Source organism: Pollicipes pollicipes, unplaced genomic scaffold (genome assembly GCF_011947565.3).
Source record: "Pollicipes pollicipes isolate AB1234 unplaced genomic scaffold, Ppol_2.1 Scaffold_4740;HRSCAF=5597_pilon_pilon_pilon, whole genome shotgun sequence".
NCBI lineage: Eukaryota > Metazoa > Arthropoda > Thecostraca > Pollicipedomorpha > Pollicipedidae > Pollicipes > Pollicipes pollicipes.
In genome coordinates this window covers 21,197,585-21,215,747 of record NW_023596545.1, presented here as the reverse complement: position 1 = coordinate 21,215,747, position 18,163 = coordinate 21,197,585, and the positions used below count along the sequence as shown (strand labels likewise).

Here is an 18,163-nt window from a genome sequence, read left to right as displayed (position 1 = left end):
GGACCGGCTGGTGTTTATGGTGTCCTGCAGGTGAGAGCCGGTTTGCGTTGCCTGCAATGTCCCGCATGTGAGAGCAGGATGGCATTGTCCCGCAGGTGAGGACCGCAAGGTGTTGTCTGTTTTATCCAGGAAATGACGGCTGTTCAGTGTTGCCTCTACTGTCTCGCGATATATTGGGTGCTGTCCGGAGTGTCCCAAAGAAAACTTGCATGATATATGCCGTAGGAGTTTTCTGAATGCACAGATACCACCATGGGTTGCTACCTTGTCGTGCTTTAGTACCCCGCGGACAAAATGTCGGCATTCCATAGCTAAAATGTAGTTTCCAGCCTTTACCTGGTACACGGACCTGCGGTAAACCCTACACTACAAGATATTATGTACGAGATATACTACGAAATAAGATATTTCGAAGACTACAAACTTCCAAAAGCCTGCAAGACAATCGCCAATCTTGTGCAGCGGCATGCAATGCTGCAGTGCCACCTAGACCTCTGTAAACAAACAGACCAGACAGCCGGCAAGCGACCCGTTTGTCGACAGACTGTGTGGACAACACCGGCCAGGTCAGGCCGCACGGCTCCACCTGGACCAGCGCTCACGGCTGTACACACTACGCCTGCTACAACGGCCACATCTCCAACGCCACAGTTGACTGTCTGCCGTCTCCTGGTCCCAATTGCGTGCCCGTATCGGTGTCAGGAGAGTGCTGCCCCCACTACAACTGCGACAACTCACGTGAGGCATGGCCTACTGCCGGTTTACGAAGGTTCCATTTAAAACAGTGGAGGCCCGCCACTTCTTTTCACGAAGTCTTATGGGGCGGAAAAAACAAACTGGTACTGAGTTACCAACAGCAGCTAACACACAGGTTAAGGTCCCTCCATTTCTTTCCGCTGAGTCTTCTAGACAGGAAAAAACATTCAGCAGCGGGTAAAAAAATCTCAGTAAATGTCACGAACGTTTTTCCATGGAGTAGCCTGGCAACCAAAAACAAAAAAGCAAAATTTTATTTTGCGTGCTTTAATGCCTATTTAATGTAAACCAGATATTTCGTTTGGAAGCTTCGACTTTAGGGAGCTAAGCCCCGTACCTTTCTTTTGACAGAGTGTGTGGACGGCACCGGCCAAATCAGACCACACGGATCTACCTGGACCAACGCTGACGGCTGCACACACTACGCCTGCGACAACGGCAACATATCCACCGCCATAGTTGACTGCGCTCCGCCTCCTGGTTCTTCTAACTGCGTGCCAGTACCGGTACCGGGACGGTGCTGCCCCCGCTACAACTGCGACAACTCACGTGAGCCGAAGCCTGCTACCGACTTAGAAAAAGTTCCATCAAGATTGGTGACGGCTATTCGGTTCTCAGTTACGCGGCCAGTAAGCCTACCCAGTTTTGACCAGTTCGTGGCTAATGCAAAATAACTAATTTAGGCTGCAATACTTAGTTTTGCTCCATATGTGAGGTAAAACATGCATCTCATTTCTCTAATCTGAATCAAATTGGTCTAAGTGTATCACTCGGTCCCAACCACAACTAGAACTTTCCAAGATATCTTAGAGTTAAGTCTCTAAGTCTCCAAGATATCAAGTGAAAAAATAACAGATAAGCATTCACGAAGCCCTCGCTGGGGCGTGTCATTGTAAATAGAGGTTAACGGCTTGGACGTGTGTAATTCCAAATACGCAGCTCGCACCCGTGGCGAGCACTTTGAACAGCGCCCAAACCTCCCTGGCGCGCTAGCAGCAGCCTGCGGCAACCCTGGGGACCGGCAATTCGTCGGCTAGCTTGAGGCCAGCCTTGCTCCTATGCCACGGATTGAGAACTTTCCCTTCCTTATACTTCATCAAAGGATAACAAAACATGTTTTCTTTGTTTACCGTCCCGTGACCTTTTGTGTAGAAAATGGGCAGAATCTCTATATCTTCTCTATATTACTAAAGGAACAGTGTGTGTGTGCACGCCATTTGAGTTGTCTCACCTACAGGCCAAGCGGTCAGGAATTTTTTTTCTCATGACGTTTGCACGCGACCAATGTCTGTTGGCGGTGCCTGTCTGTGTCGCGTCCAGATTCTACATTTCGCAAAAATGAGCGCGTGTCGAGCGAAAAACGAGTGCAAAAATCCCGATAGGTTTAACACGAGCGACGCCAATTCAGCGATTCCGGCCCACGGTCCGACACACTCCGATTCCCGGAGCTGTATCTCGACAACAAAGGCTCGCAGAGACATGAAACTTAAACAGTGCGATAGAGTATGGAATGGGCCATCGCACTGGTGTGTTTTTTTTTTTCGCCACGTGACACGTGCAAACGTGTTGGAAAGATAAAATCTGCCGTTTTTGATGGGTTTTTACGTTTACGGTTATATCTCGGCACGCAAAGCGCGTAGAAGCCTGAATTTTGTTCCCTAACGTTCACAATTGAAACAGCTTTACTTTCAGCTGCATCGCAAGTTTGTGCAACGCACCGTTACGCTGCAAATTGCAATGCAATTTGCAACGGGCCGAGGTTTAAAAGTCGGCGCAGAATACATGCCGTTACCGTCAAAACTATGCGTGATTTAGCGTTGAAAACTACATCAGCGTATTGGCCAATTCATCCTGTCTCTTATGCACCATTTTGTTAACCACATTTTAAAAAAATATGGCTCGCAAATGAGCCTGGACTAAGTGGTTGCATGGCGGCTTTTTCGCCGCGACGACAAATTACAGCCCGGCTCCCGGCGTACACCTTGCGTTAAAGGTCGAAGTGGCCTTTCGCGCCGCTGGCTTTCGACTTTGTTCATTTCGCCGGCCTTTCTCCAAAACAAGAATTCTGGCGCTCCATCAGTCTATCCGGCTATAAGCCGGTGGGCGGGAAATCGGGGAGAGGGCGTCGGCCCGCACATGGTGGTCGAAGGCGCGCTGTGTGTGACGGTCGCTGTGTTCGCAGTGCGCGTACATGCGTGGATTTTCTCTTTTTCCCAACATTCACAACTGACGCGGCTACACTTTCAGTCGCATCGCGAGTTTGTGCAGCGCAATGTTGCGCTGCAAATTGCAGGATAAATAGCCAGATGCCAAGTCGCTACCGCCAAGACGGTTCAAGATTTTGCGTTGAAAACCACATCAGCGTGTCAGTCGCTTCATTATCTCCCTCTCTATATCACCATTCGGTTGATCGCGTTTTGACACATGCCGCTCGCAAATGAGCCTAGATTAGCGGGTTTCAAAACGGCTTTTCACGCCGCGACGGAACGGAGCCACTCGGTGTCTCGGCCGATGCCGAAGGCTGCTTCAAGGATAGACGGCCGTCTAATCACGTGACTTGCTGCTGTAATTAATTGCCTCCGACTGATTATGCCATCTCGCACAAAACTCTCGACAACGGTGGGTCGCAGCGACACGGCAATGGCACACAAAGGTGTACCATGCGAAATGGTACGGTCACACGCATCACGTGGCACGAGCTCTCAGATGGATTTTGCTCTCTTCCACGAATTTGCGCGTTTTGTGCCACATTTCGGCAACTATGGCACGAACACCCGGAATTGGCGCGCCTCGATGATGATTGCAACGAGCGAGATGATGTGTGGTGACACGTGCAACATGTTATGGCGCCCACGTGTTTAACCACGAATTTACACGCTTTTGCTTTTTTGAGGGGCTTACACCTTTTTGTGATATCTCAGAAACCAGGGAGTACGGTACGTCGAGACTGGCATGCTTCGATTGGCGATCTAACGGGCAATAATCATGATCATGCTTCGACTGGCGATCTAACGGGCAATCACTGAAACGTGTACGATGTCATGCTGCACGTGTCATGTGACACGTACACATTAGCTTTGATGGTGTATTTTGCCAATTTCGTCCATTTTTACGTTTTACGCGGGATTTCCGCTCTTACGGCACGCAGTAATACGAGACTGGCATGCTACGATAGGTCATTAAAATGGGAATCCCATGGTGTCACAAGCGTGGGGTGGCACGTTACACGTGTCGGGCACACACGAGCCAGGAAGATGGCTTTTGCCTTTTTCCACGGTTTTACACGCTTTGTGACACATCTCGGCGTCCAAGGCACGGAGCCGCTGGAGAGTGGTATGCACTGATAATAAACCGAACAGACAATGCCGCTGCATGGATTGTCATGTCGCGCGTGCTGCGGTTAACGCGTGCACAAGCCAGCACGATAGATTTGGTCGTTACCGGCCGTTTTCACATTTTGCACCACGTCTCGGCAACCAGGGCACCTAAAACCGCAATGATGCATGAGTTTAACTAAGGCCTGGCTTTAGTGGCTTTAACTTTAACTTTTTCTCTTGTGCACAGTTCTGCACGTTTTGTGCCATATCGCCGCACCCAGGGCACTGAGCGCACTCGGGAGTAGCATGCAATGATGGGGAATCAAACGGACAATCACGTGGTATACGTTGTGGTGTCACGCGTGCGCGAGCCAGGAAACTGATTTGGCCGCTACCGACCGTTTTTCACTGTTCGGTACAATACAATGTTGTTAAACACAACGGAAGCGCGTGCTGCCATCATTCAAAAGCGGACAGCTGATGCAAGGCGCAAGAATCACCGGCTACGTCAGGCAATCAATCAACGGTGCCATGCAATGGGTTTGCCTATCTTGCAGAAAGGGCAAGCGAAATGCCCTCTCTCCCGCCGGCGGCCGCCAGAGGTCTCCAGCACCGCACGCGGCATGCGGCCGAGACTTTTTCCCGTTTCGCTCCATATCTCGGCAACCAGTCTGTGATGGCCCGGTGGTGAACCGCATAGTGGTGCCTGCAATGTTACAGAGCTGAAAGTTACATCCCTGGTTTTCCTGTCGCGCAGCGTAACCACTACACTGCTTGTATTCGGACACCAATCCTGGTTCATTTCTCTCGACAGACTGTGTGGACGGACCCGGCCAAGTCAGACCGCACGGCTCCATCTGGACCAGCGCTGATGGCTGCACACACTACGCCTGCGACAACGGCCACATCTCCACCACCGCAGTTAACTGCGCGCCGCCTCCCAGGCCTAACTGCGTGCCAGTGCCGGTGTCAGGACAGTGCTGTCCCAGCTACAACTGCAGCGACAGCAGTCTGGCACCATGCACGCACGCCGGCAGGACGTACCCGGACGGCGCGCAGTTCCCCGACGACGAGGACCACCCGTGCTCGGTGCTCGAGTGTGACGACGGCACGGTGCGCGTGGTGCTGCCGCCGCCCCAGTGCGCGACGCTCACGTGTGTCGATCCACAGCAGGCGCCGGGCCAGTGCTGCCCAGTGTGTCCCGCAGGTGAGTGCCGGCCGATGTTTATAGTGTCCCGCAGGTGAGGGACGGCTGGTGTTTATAGTGTCCCGCAGGTGAGGGACGGCTGGTGTTTGTAGTGTCCCGCAGGTGAGGGACGGCTGATTTTGTATGCAGTGTCCCACGGGTGATGGTGTTGGTGGGGGGATGGCTGGATGGTGTTTGCAGTGTCTTGTGGGTGAAGAACGTTTGAACTGTCCCCCGAGCGAGATACGTCTGTAGTGTCTCAAGGGTGAGAGCTCGCTGATGTTGACCGTAGTGTTCTACAGGTGAGGTCGTTGTGGCGTTGTCTACTGTGTTCGGCACGTGAGGGCTTTCTGGTGCTTCCCATAGTGTCTGTCTATAGCTATCTATAGTGTCCGACAGGTGTGGTCCGGCCGGTGTTGTGCGAAGGGTCCCCAGATAACGGTCCAATATAGTCTATTATAAGGCTGGTGTTCTCTGAAGTGCCACGCAGGTGGGGGTCGCCTGATGGATGCAGTGGCCCACAGGCGAGGGTCGTCCGTAGTGTCCCGCATGTGAGCGACGTATGTAGTGCCCGGCAAGTAAGGGATGTCTGCAATGCTTGGTAGGTGAGGGACATCTGGCGTTATATGTAGTGACCCGAAGGCAAGGATTTTCTGATGCTGCATGGATTGTCCCCAAGACGCGGGGCCGACCGGTGCTGATAACCACAGTTGGGGTGGCGGGGGAGGTCTTATGATGCTGTCTGTGATTCCCATTGTGGGTCTGGTGCTATGTGCATTGTTCGACAATGACTTGGTGTTGCCTGCAGTGTCCCAAACACAATCGTTGTCTCTTGTCTCAATGAAAACGCTCCGAAGTGAGCAGGGATCTCGTTGTCCCAACTAGCCAACTCCCCACCGGCGCCGCAATAACACTTCTGACGTGCCACGGTGACCCCAGAGCGTACCTATCGCTTTTCCCAGAGGGTTGCGTGGACTCGGCCGGTGTCACGCACGCCGTCAACTCGGTCTACCTGGACGGGCTCGACACGCCGGGAGACTGCTACGTGTGCGCAGCCGGCAGCCCGCCGCAGCCACTGCTGGCGCAGAACGTGGCGCGCAGTTGTCCGCGCGCGCCGCCCGGCTGCAACGAGACGTTCGAGGAGGGCCGGTGCTGCCCAACCATCAGCTGTCCGGACGGTGAGGGCTGGTCGGGCGCGGCGGTGGAGAAGGTGGCAGTAACAGGACGGAACTGAGCGCACATGTCACGCACGCCCGACATAGCCGTGTTTACTCCCGTCAGGGCCGACCGTCAGGTGGAGGTGAAACTCTCCGCTGCCTGCGGGGTACTGTATGTGACACCGACCGGTCGGACGGCCAGCACTCACCGCTGAAGGCCTCCAGTTGTCACTGACTTGACACGCTCTTCTCTAAATTTAATGAGCCCATTTCCTTCGCCGTCGACCTAGGCCACTTTGAGAACAGCGGCGTGTCACTCTACACCATTTCTGTCGCTTCACTGCGATGCAGTTTTGACAACAGCATAAACAAGGCACCGGACACAGCAGGTCACCTTGCCTTTCCACACGCAGGCGACCCGTGCATCTTCGAGGGCGTGGCGCACGCGCCGGGAACGCAGTGGATGGACGATCTGGCGCGGCCCTGCGTCACGTACACCTGCGTGCTGGGCGTGGCCGTCCAGGTGGGGCGAGTCGAGTGTGCGCCGCTGCCGGACGGCTGCAGCGCCCTGTACACGGACGGCTTCTGCTGCCCCGAGCACGACTGTCCCGGAGGTGAGGCCGGATGTGACGTCACAGGGCCACCAGGCAGGGAAGCAGTGGTTCGCAGACTGAGCGAGCGCACTCATATCCGGGGTGGGGTCCGGATGAACGTGCAACGTCTCACAGACGAAGCAGGTACCGCATCCGCGCTTTCTGGCGATGGCTGCAGCTGCCACATTCATTACAACAGCGCAGCAACATGTCATGCTGTTGGCCTCCTGGATGTGACAGTGCACGTGCGAGAGAACCAGTGGTCTGCGCGACCAGGGCGGAAAGGTACGACATCGTGTTGGAACTAACCAAATCGAGGCCACTTTACCGCGTAGTCATATCCCGAACAAATCGGGACACCGAGAGCCACACGTTAAAAGCAACGCTTCGTGACTCCGTGGCCAAACGACTCACGAGCAGCATCACAAGGAGACGACTTCCGCACTGTAACGGAGCGAGCCGCCTGCCGAGCTCCGACATGAACCGACCTTGGTCCTGGCATGTCCCGCCTGCATAACCACTCGCCTGAGCGCGGCCGACTGCAGGACTGCGACAGAGGAGCGGCACAGGACCGGTGCCGCCCCGCTCTCCGCTCCGACTCGCCGCGTGCACCACGCGCCACACACTGTCGTCGCGTCGCGCCATTCACGGCAGCGTCCTCCAACCGTCCCAAACCCTAGGCGGCTCGCGTCCGGCCGCCGGCCTATCGAGACGCTCCAGAGCGCGCCGCTGCCACAGGGCTCCACCATCCGTCCGAATCGGCGTGAAGCATGCAAATATAAATGTATGCTATCGGACGCAAGGTTTCTCAGCCGCCTGCGCAACATTTTGTTGGCTAATGATCCGTTGTGCACTGACATCAAACCTTGGAATTCTGGCCTGCCTTTCCGATGTTGCAGAGGGCGCATCTCCTGTGGCAGGGAGCGCGTCTCTTACGGCGGAAAGCGCACCTCTTGTGGCGGAGAGCGCGCCTCCAGTGGCGGAGAGCGCGCCTCCTATGGCGGAGAGCGCACCTTCTATGGCGGGGAGTGCGCCTCCTGTGGCGGAGAGCGCGCCTCCTGTGGCGGAGAGCGCACCTTCTCTGGCGGGGAGTGCGCCTCCTGTGGCGGAGAGCGCGGCTTCTCTGGCGGGGAGTGCGCCTCCTGTGGCGGAGAGCGCGCCGTGACCGGTCTGGCCGTGCCGCCAGCGCCGTGCACGCACGCCGGCCAGCAGCACGACGACGGCACGTCGTGGCCGCAGGACCCGGTGCGGCCGTGCACCATCCTGTCTTGCCACGACGGCCACGTGCTCTCGGAGGACGTGTCGGACCAGTGCGCGCCGCCGCCGACTGGGCCCGGTACCTGCACGCCTGCGCACGTCGACTACCAGTGCTGCCCGGTCTACGACTGCGTGCGGGGTGAGTGCGCTCGTCGCGCTGGGCTCCAGCGGCGCATCCGTCCGAGAGACGGGTGGCCTGCCGCGAGTGAGAGCTGTGCACGCGTCACGGTAGGCGATGCAGATAGCTGCCCACTGGACGCATTATACGCGCTGTATTCCAACGACCGTACGACGCGTCCATTCGAAATGTCATCCCAGCACTACTGGTGAAAATGCTCTAGTGACCTCTACCGGGGAAGTGATTTGCCCCCATTCGGTGGTAGAAAACACTAACAAGCGCCCCGGTGGCTAGTTAGATGCCCTTCTTTCGGGTGGGGGCTGGGCGGTAAATTTGACCCCCTCAGATCTTAGAAACTAAGAGAGCTGGAGCCACCAACAGGTTGCATTGCCCTGTACGTGAGCTACCCACTTGGGTGAGACTTTGACGTTCCTAGGCCATGACTTTCGGGCAAAAAAAGTTGAAAAGGGTTAATCAAGGTCAAATTCCTAGTTGGCCTCTTCACTGCCCCAGAACCTAGTTACCTGTTCTAAGCAAAAGGTCACATGCTCCTTTAAGATCAGTGACCCTGTCTGCCTTTTCGAAGGTCATCGTGAACAAAATCATACAAGACTATTTTTATTTTTGCATTTGAAGAAGCGCCAAAGATTACTCCAGGCAGCATGTTACCGGAAAACAAAATGTTGACCTGGGTCATTTTAGGTCAGTAACCCACCATGACCTTCAGGAAGACCATGGAGGATGCAAATGCGGTTCCTGTTATCAATATATTCGAAATGAGTCCCAGAAACTACCCCATACAACAGGCCACAGTGTAATAAAACAGGTTGGCTTCGACATTGGTCTGATCTTGACACCTGACCTTAGGTCAATAGAATTTGTTCATTCAACTCGTGTTGCATAACAAAGTATCTCCGAAATGTATGGCTTTGTCTAACACTCCGTTGTTGCATCAGATTGGAGGATTACCTTGAAATCGACTCCGCTGAATTAATGGTCTGACTTTGACCAGCCGTAGGTCAGCCATTTTACAAGAAACATCTTGATTTTTTACACCAAACGATCCACTATTCAATTGTCTACAGCTATGCATAATTTGGCGCGGCTACGCCGTGCCGTTCGGAAACTTCTCCAGAAAAACTTTCGGGTGGAGGGTCAAATTGACTGCTACCCGAGCGCGTGTTAAAAGGTCGCGTTCGCCGGTCGGCAGCCACGTGCGAGTACAACGGCACGACATACAGCGAGGGCGACACGTGGCCGGACAACGAGACGTTCCCGTGCAAGCGGTTCAACTGCACGCTGAACGGACCGGTTAAGGTGGCCGACTACGGAGCCCACTGTCCACCACAGCCCAACCCGCACTGCACCGGGCTACGCACGCCTGGATACTGCTGTAAACAGTGGAATTGTCCCGATGAACCCAAAAAAGTGCCAGAGGAACTGCATATTGGTAAGCTATGGTGACGGCTAAGAACGCTGACAGTGTCCCGGTGAGTTCCGGTGACAGCTAAGAACGTTGACGGTGTGCCGGTGGGTTCCTGTGACGGCCCCGAGGCGTCAGTAACCAGATATGAGCAGGTGACCGTTGCCAACGGCAGCAGCGGCGCCGAGTTTTTGTAACAGCAATATGGGATATTTTTTGGCAATCATTGACTAGACCTCATTCATATCTTGAAGAGCGCAACAAATTTTCGCATCTGAAAATATGCGACTACCCTTCCAAGTTGCGATAGAATCTCACTCGAAAGTTTAAGCACTATTGAATCAAACCCCATAACACTACTTTTCCAAACGCACGCCTGACCACTACACAAGCAGTTTCCCGACGCCACTCCCCGTCCATCTTTTTTGACAGACTGTAAGGACAGTACCGGCCAAGTAAGACCGCACGGCTCCACCTGGACCAGCGCTGACGGCTGTACGAACTACGCCTGCTACAACGGCAACATCTCCACCGCCACAGTTGACTGCGCTCCACCTCCTGGTCCTAACTGCGCGCCGGTACCAGTGCCGGAACAGTGCTGTCCCAGTTACAACTGCGATAACTCACGTGAGCCCAGGTCTGCTACCGGTTTATGGAAGGTTCCATCACTGTGGGGTACGGCTATTCGGTTTTATGTTCCGCGGCTAGACCACCCGGATTTTGTTTACCAACTCGTGGATGATGAATAATGACTACGGAAGGGTCCAGATAATTAGTTTTACTTCAGACGCGGAGTGGAAAATTTAACCCATTCTTTCCAATTGAATCAAATTCGTGGTCTTGGGGAAAGATGCTGGACTCGTAATCCAGCGGCACTGGGTACGAGTCCCAGAGTGGGCGCATTGTTTGACCCGACTGAAAAGGAAAGGCCAGCTGGCAACTGGCCAACGAGGTTCAACCCAGACCCGAGGCGGCCGTGTCGCAGCATAGTGCGGCACGTAAAACCCTCCGCATCCCTGTCTGGCGAAAGGGCGGAGGCAAAATTAGCTGTTGAACTGGACGGCACGCTTGGGTGGTGGGTTCGGGGTACACGCAACAAGCTGTGCTTAGCAGGTACTCTGAATCCGAAGTCACCCTTACAAACCATTCGGAATAAATTCTTTTTTTTTAAATTGCTTAAAGCGTATTCTTCGATCCCAAGAACAGAAACAATTTCCTAAGATCTCTGCAAAATTCTTAAGGTTTGCAGGGTACTAAGAATTGTCACAAGGTGATGACAGACATCGCGGTGAACGCATGTTTGCTGGGGCTTCCCAGAAATATTACAGCCATGACAATTAGTTAGCCATTGGAAATGGCAAATGATACCAAAAAAGGACTTAGCCCTGAAAACGAATTGCTCTTTTTCTCCTTTCTTATTTTTTCCACAAACCCCAAAACATTTTTACCCATTGCGTCTTAAAATTTGCAGGTGCTTATAAGACTTCCAACAAAATCTCAGATAACGTTCACGTGTTTGAATTGCACGGAACAAGCTGTATGTGGCCGAGGACAAGTGAAAAAGGAACAGCTTTGTGTGCAAATAAACCCCCAGCAGGGGTCTGTCATCGTGGTCGAGTTGTAATAGCGCTGATACATATTATTCCAAATCCGCGCTCCGAATCCGTGGCGGGCATTTTAAAAAGCGCCCAACCCTTCATGCCGCGCTAGCAGCCGCCTGCAGCAACCCAGGGGATGGGCAACTCGTCGGCTAGCTCGAGGCCAGGCTTGCTCCTATGTCACTGAGTGAGGACTCTTCATTTGCTTCTATTTAGCCTTCCGCGGAAAGCGAAACATGCTTTGTTTACCCTCTCGTAGCCTTTTTCGTAGACAATGAGGACAATCTCGGTTAAAATAACACTATCTTTCTAGAAAAAACAACAACAACCAGGACCATCCATTTGAGTAGTATAACTCATGAAGATGATGATTTGTGGTTTACGGGCGCGTCGACATGAAAGATCGCAACGTCTGTTCAGGGTCGTGTTATGGTTGAACTAGCACGGAGCAGATGCAGCTGAAAACTTAATGCCTCTCAGAAATAGAGATAACTGGCTTGAGTGTGTCAATGAAGAGTCGTCTCCCAGCATGTCACGATGAGTCAAACATGGCGCTTGCCGTCCAAAATGGGGCAGTCGTTCTCCCTCGAAATGTAAACAGGAATAAAGCACGTGATGCACGGTCAACGGGGCACCACATTTATGGCACTGAGGTTTCACGCCAACACACAACAGGCAGCCATGTGTCGCGTAAGTAAAGGCAATTTTCAGACGGCACGGAGCGACCTCTTCACACCCAGCCGCTTGCAAACTAAACGGACAAAGGCTCAACGGTGGCTTTATCATCCTTAGCTTGTTGAATTCATCCTTAGCTTGTTAAATAAGCTGTGATGGCTGGGTAGAAGTTCCTGGCTGGGAGCGGAACAGAACGCGAGCGAGGCGCACGAGCGGCCCGCTCTACGGCGGTGGCGGCAAGCTCGTTGCCCGCTATCCCTACATGACTTAGAATCCAGCACGGCACCACAGTTTTCCTCACGCCGATCAGCCACGTCAAGCGAGTCAAAGCGTGCTGTAAAAATGGACACTGAGGATAAAATGTCTTGAGAGCCATAGGCTGCTGGGGAGTCAGATAAGATCAAGTGTAGGTCGTCATCAGCGACTTCAAAATAGCAGTTTTTATGGTGGCAACAAGCTTCGTGGTGTACACAGAGACAGGTTCTGGCGGCGAAAATTAACAAGTGGCATGGAAACTCACAAACGCAGAGACAATACCTGATTCGGTTTTGGATCCACTTGTAAGGGTGGTTACATGCCCTTCATATGACGAGATAGGCTCCAGCCCTTTACCCCCGAGTTCCACGTCATAAGCTCTCGTTTTTTTATCTGCGCCAATGAAAGATCAACACTTGGTACACGTACACCCCAACGGGATGTTCCCAGGTGATTACATCTGAGCACTCTCTTCCGTCTGAGATCATTCTCTTGGAACAGCTCTCGGACTTGAACCGCAAATGGAAACACGTGTTCTCCGTTCGTCTCTAAGAGCCTCGTTGCACGTCGCGAAAAGACTGCCCGGTAGGTGGGCTGTTTTGGGAGCTGCGCCAATTGCAAGCGTATCTCGCCCTATGCAGTTCCCTCACAAATGAGAGTGGCAGTTTATTTGCCTCTACCAGAAGGCTTGCAACTGGAGACGTTCTCAACGCACCGGTTACTATGCGCAGTGCTGTGAGAATTATGGTATCTAAACATGACGTTTGAATGAGGCGGGTGGACGGCGATATGTAAAACACCCGTAGTCAGGCTTGGATCTAATCAGCGAACGACAATACAATAAAAGCATTGGCCGATCTACTCCGTAAGATGTTCGTGCCACCTGCTCAATATGTTCAACGTTTTAAAACACTTGTCACGCCGAATGGTACGATGTTCCCTGAAGGTCAAACGCTTATCAAAATGTAACCACAAAGCCGTGCCACCATATTGCAAGGAATCGGCTGTCCACAAAGCCCAGTGTCGACGAAAGTAAACGGAAACTGCATTTAAATTCGAAAACGGTAAACCGTTAGGCATGCCCCGCCTTCCTGAGCGAGTCACAATCAACTGAAACTGGCGTGACATGGATCCTGTCGTGGGAGAGCTATGCCAGATGAGGTCATCGACGGAAAGTCACCGACCAATCGCCTGGGGAAGACTGTCCCGAGCATCATTAATCATAACCGCAAACAACGCAACGTTTCAAACACTGCCCTGGAATACGTCGTTCTCTTGGGTGTACCTGTTCGAGTACATGAAGCCAACACCAACTCGAAAGAACCGGTCAGCAACAAAAGCACCCACAGCTCCACGGATACCATTCTTCAATATATATATATATATATATATATATATATATATATATATATATAAACATATGTGTGTGTGTGTGTGTGTGTGTGTGTGTGTGTGTGTGTGTGTGTGTGTGTGTGTGTGTGTGTGTGTGTGCGCGTGCGCGTGCGCGTGTGCGTGTGCGTGTGCGTGCGTGTGTGTGTGTATGTGCGTGTGCGTGTGCGTGTGCGTGTGCGTGCGTGCGTGTGCGTTTGCGTGTGTATGTGTTCGTTCCTCGTTTCCTCGTTTGCTTCTCACCCTGGCAGGAAGGGCGAGCACCGCGGTGAATCGAATTCCGTACCACTGCTTTCACAGACGAGCAACTTAAACACTACACTGTTTGTACCCCGATACCAAGCCTCCTTGACTTCTCTCTACAGACTGTGTGGACGGCACCGGTCAAGTCAGACCGCACGGCTCCACCTGGACCAGCGTTGACGGCTGCACACACTACACTTGCGACAATGGCCACATCTATACGGCCACAGTTGACTGCGCTGGGCCTCCTGGTCCTTACTGCGTGTCCGTATCGGTGCCAGGACAGTGCTGCCCCCATTACAACTGCAGTAATTCACGTAAGCCAAGGGCTGCTGTCCATTTAAACGGTGTTTTTTTTTTAAAACTCCGTTTTTCAGAGTGAGAGCCTTTCACTTCTTTCCAGAGTCTTCTGTAGCGGAAAGAGCAGCTTTTGTACTGGTTTAAAAGTTTACACAGTTTTCCATAAATTGGTCTGCCGATGAACGGATCTATTCTACCTTTGATACCTGTGTGATCACCTCAGATGTTTGGTTACAAATCTAAGAACTTTTCATCAAAATGTGACCACGGTTCTATATTGTGAAGGACTTTAACTCGCATTATCGTGTAATACTTGAAACATTTCCTACATATTCAGATAGACCTAAGAAAGCTGTCGCCTTGCTCTGTTTAAAGGGGTATCCGCCATCCACAGCTCGAAACCACTCCACGCTGGGGCTGATTCCATCTTTTTCTCTTGACAGACTGTGTGGACGGCACCGGTCAAGTCAGGCCGCACGGCTCCACCTGGACCAGCGTTGACGGCTGCACACACTACACCTGCGACAACGGCCACATCTCCACCGCCATAGTTGACTGCGCGCCGCCTCCCAGGCCTAACTGCGTACCAGTGCCGGTGTCAGGACAGTGCTGTCCCAGCTACAACTGCAGCGACAGCAGCCTGGCACCATGCACGCACGCCGGCAGGATGTACCCGGACGGCGCGCAGTTCCCCGACGACGAGGACCACCCGTGCTCGGTGCTCGAGTGTGACGACGGCACGGTGCGCGTGGTGCTGCCGCCGCCCCAGTGTGCGACGCTCACGTGCGTCGACCCGCAGCAGGCGCCAGGCCAGTGCTGCCCTGTGTGTCCCGCAGGTGAGAGCAGCGTGGTGTCGTCTGTAGTGTCCCGCAGAGGGCGGCAGGATGACGTTATCCCGCAGGTGAGGACTGCATGGTGTTGTCTGTTGTGTCCAGCACCCGGTAGCTGTCCGATGTTGCCTGTACTGTGCGGCCAGATATCGGATGCAGTCCGGAGCATCGCAGTTTCTCAAGGGTAAAGTCTTTCTGTATGTACTGGTGTCACCATGGCGGGCTGCCTGGTCGGACTTCAATACCCCGCGGATGACATGTCGGCACGGCAAAGCTGGGATGAAATTTCAGGCACTTATCTGGCAGGCAGACCTGCCAAAAAACCTATGCAAGTTCGGCAAAAAGTCAAAAGGCATTCTGAAGACTACAACCTTCCAAAAACCTGCCAGACAACTGCCCATGTTGTCCAACGGCACGTAATACTGCAGCGCCACCCCACACTTCTGTAAACAAACAGACCAGAGCGCCGACAATCGGGCCGTCTGCCGACAGACTGTGAGGACAACACCGGCCAGGTCAGACCGCACGGCTCCACCTGGACCAGCGCCGACGGCTGTACACACTACGCCTGTGACAATGGCCACATCGCCACGGCCATAGTCCACTGCCCGCCGCCTCCTGGTCCTAACTGCGTGCCAATATCAGTGTCAGGAGAGTGCTGCCCCCGCTACAACTGCGACAACTCACGTGAGCCGCGGGCTCCTGCCGGTTTAAGGTTTCATTTCACAGAGTGAGGGCCCTCCACTTTTTCACGGAGTCTTCTGGGCCCGAAACAACAATCTAGTACTGGATTAACAATATCAGTTAACTGACAGCGTAAGGACCCTTCATTATTTTCCACAGAGTCTTCTAGGCCGGAAAAACATGTTGGTAATGGTTTAAAGTCATGAGTAAATTGACAACATATTTTTCCACGGCGTGGCCTAGTAACGAATCAAACGTGCTGGGCGTTTTGATGTCTGTCCAGTTGAAATGAGACCTTTGGTTTGCAATCTTAGACTTTTAGGAGCTAGTCCCCGTCTATTCCTCTCGACAGAGTGTGTGGACAACACCGGCCAAGTCAGGCCCCATGGCTCCACCTGGACCAGCGCTGACGGCTGCACACACTACGCCTGCGACAACGGCAACATCTCCACCGTCATAGTTGACTGTGCTCCGCCCCCTGGTCCTAACTGCTTGCCAGTACCGGTACCGGGACAGTGCTGTCCCCGCTACAACTGCGACAACTCACGTGAGCCGAAGTCTGTTACTGGTTTAGGGAAGGTTCCGTGGAGGTTGGTCGCGGCTACTCGCTTTCACGTTCCGTGGCTAACCCGCCTGCCTGTTTTTGACCAGCTTGTGCGTGATCAGTAATAATGAATGTGGTGGGCAAGAATTAATTTTGCTTCAGATGAGTGAAAAATCACAGAGTGAAAAATCTATCTCAACTGTTTAATTTTCATCAAAGTGTTTTCAATGCATCCTTAGATCCCAAAGCAGTGAAAATTTCCCAACATTTGTACAAGGCTCTAAAGGTATACAACGTCCTAGAAATTTTCGCAAGGCGTTGAAAGACGGTGCAGTCGCACGCGTTTGCTGCGACCTGTCCGGAACATCACATAACTACGAAAAACAGTCAATTCTGGGAAAATAGTCACGGCAAATGGTAACAAACTGGCCATGGCAATAAAATCGAAAAGCCTTTGTCTCCTTCATACTGTTTTTCTCAACATCTATAAATCGTTTCCCAATGACGTCTAGTAACTTCCTGGCCAGCACCAGGTTTTCAACAACGTCGCAGATAACATTTACGTATTTCAATTTGTATCGCACAGTTTGTATATTACTAAAAGAGTGAAAAGACAGCACCAATTCAGTACTGAAATAAGCCCATTTAGGGCTTTGCCATCTTAACTGAGTGGTTAACGGCGTGGATACCTGTAATTCCAACACGCAGTTTGAATGGGTGGCGAGCACTTTAAAGAGCGTCCAAACCTCCACGACTGGCTGGAAGCCCCTGTGGATATCCTGGCGGTGAGCATCTCGTCGGCCAGCTTGAGGGCAGCCTAGCTCCTATGTCACGGAGTGAGGACTCTTCACTTATTTCCGCTAGTTTCAAAGGAAAGCAGACATTTGTGTGTACCCTTTCGTGAATTTTTGCTTGGGCAATGGAAAAATCTAGGTTTAACTAACTTCTCTTTCTACGAACAAAACACAACCACGGTCATCATACTCAGCAGCATGACCCGTAACAAAAGAACTAAGCTCAAATGCCCCGCAGATGGGGTTCGCCTGGTGCTGTTCGTGATGGTCCAGTAGTGAATAAATATCACATGATCAGATGTCTGCAATGCCACAAACTTGGGAGCCTGTACAGAACATATTGGTGTCCCTTCTTAGTTCAACTGACGAGCATAACAAGGATCGTGTTCTATTAAATGATTCATCAGTTATAAAAAAACGTCTACGGTTAAAATTTCCAACGTAGTCACGCCCATGCTTACACACTTGTTGGCACATGCGCAAAGAAATAAGCGGCGTTGTACATGTCCTCATGCTCCGTGCAGACGCGCATACATAGATCACTCGCTGTTCAACAACAGGCAATGCCGAACACCAATCCCCTGTCACTGTGCCTTTGCAACGCATTAAGCTACTGATAATATATGGCGTTGCCAGCCCCTCACTCTGGCCGCAAGGACGGGCACCGCGGTGAATCGAGCCCCGTACAACTACTTTCACAGACGCGCAGCTTAACAAGCGCCCGCATGGCCGGCTGGATACCCTTTGCTCGGGTGGGGGGGGGGGGGGGGGGGCTCAATTTGACCCTCCTGAGATCTCAGGAACTAAGAGAGCTAAGAGAACTAATCCATCAAATTCACAGGATATGTTGACCTGTACGTGAACTCACTTGGGTCAAAGCTTGAGGTTCCCAGGTCATCAGCTTCGGGTCAAGTACGCTCAAAGAAGGTTAAAATCCAGGTTGGTCTCCGTAGGGCCCTTGGAACTGGTCTAAGCAAACGGTCACACGCTCATCTGCAGTTAGCGACCTTTTTTGACCTTTTGAAAGTCATAGTGACCAAAATC

At 52.6% G+C, this 18,163-nt stretch overlaps 1 protein-coding gene across 1 annotated transcript in view; it reads left to right on the top strand.

The window, feature by feature from the left end:
• LOC119098053 (zonadhesin) overlaps window positions 1–18,163 on the top strand; it is a 67,048-nt gene that overhangs the window by 9,423 nt on the left and 39,462 nt on the right. Inside the window, exons 11-22 of the mRNA XM_037220981.1 lie at window positions 544–738; window positions 1,108–1,305; window positions 4,888–5,280; window positions 6,222–6,437; window positions 6,830–7,030; window positions 8,196–8,405; window positions 9,595–9,834; window positions 10,240–10,434; window positions 14,090–14,284; window positions 14,711–15,103; window positions 15,590–15,784; window positions 16,134–16,328. Coding sequence (XP_037076876.1) covers window positions 544–738; window positions 1,108–1,305; window positions 4,888–5,280; window positions 6,222–6,437; window positions 6,830–7,030; window positions 8,196–8,405; window positions 9,595–9,834; window positions 10,240–10,434; window positions 14,090–14,284; window positions 14,711–15,103; window positions 15,590–15,784; window positions 16,134–16,328 — 2,826 coding nt within the window. The remainder of the gene's footprint in view (window positions 1–543; window positions 739–1,107; window positions 1,306–4,887; window positions 5,281–6,221; window positions 6,438–6,829; window positions 7,031–8,195; window positions 8,406–9,594; window positions 9,835–10,239; window positions 10,435–14,089; window positions 14,285–14,710; window positions 15,104–15,589; window positions 15,785–16,133; window positions 16,329–18,163) is intronic.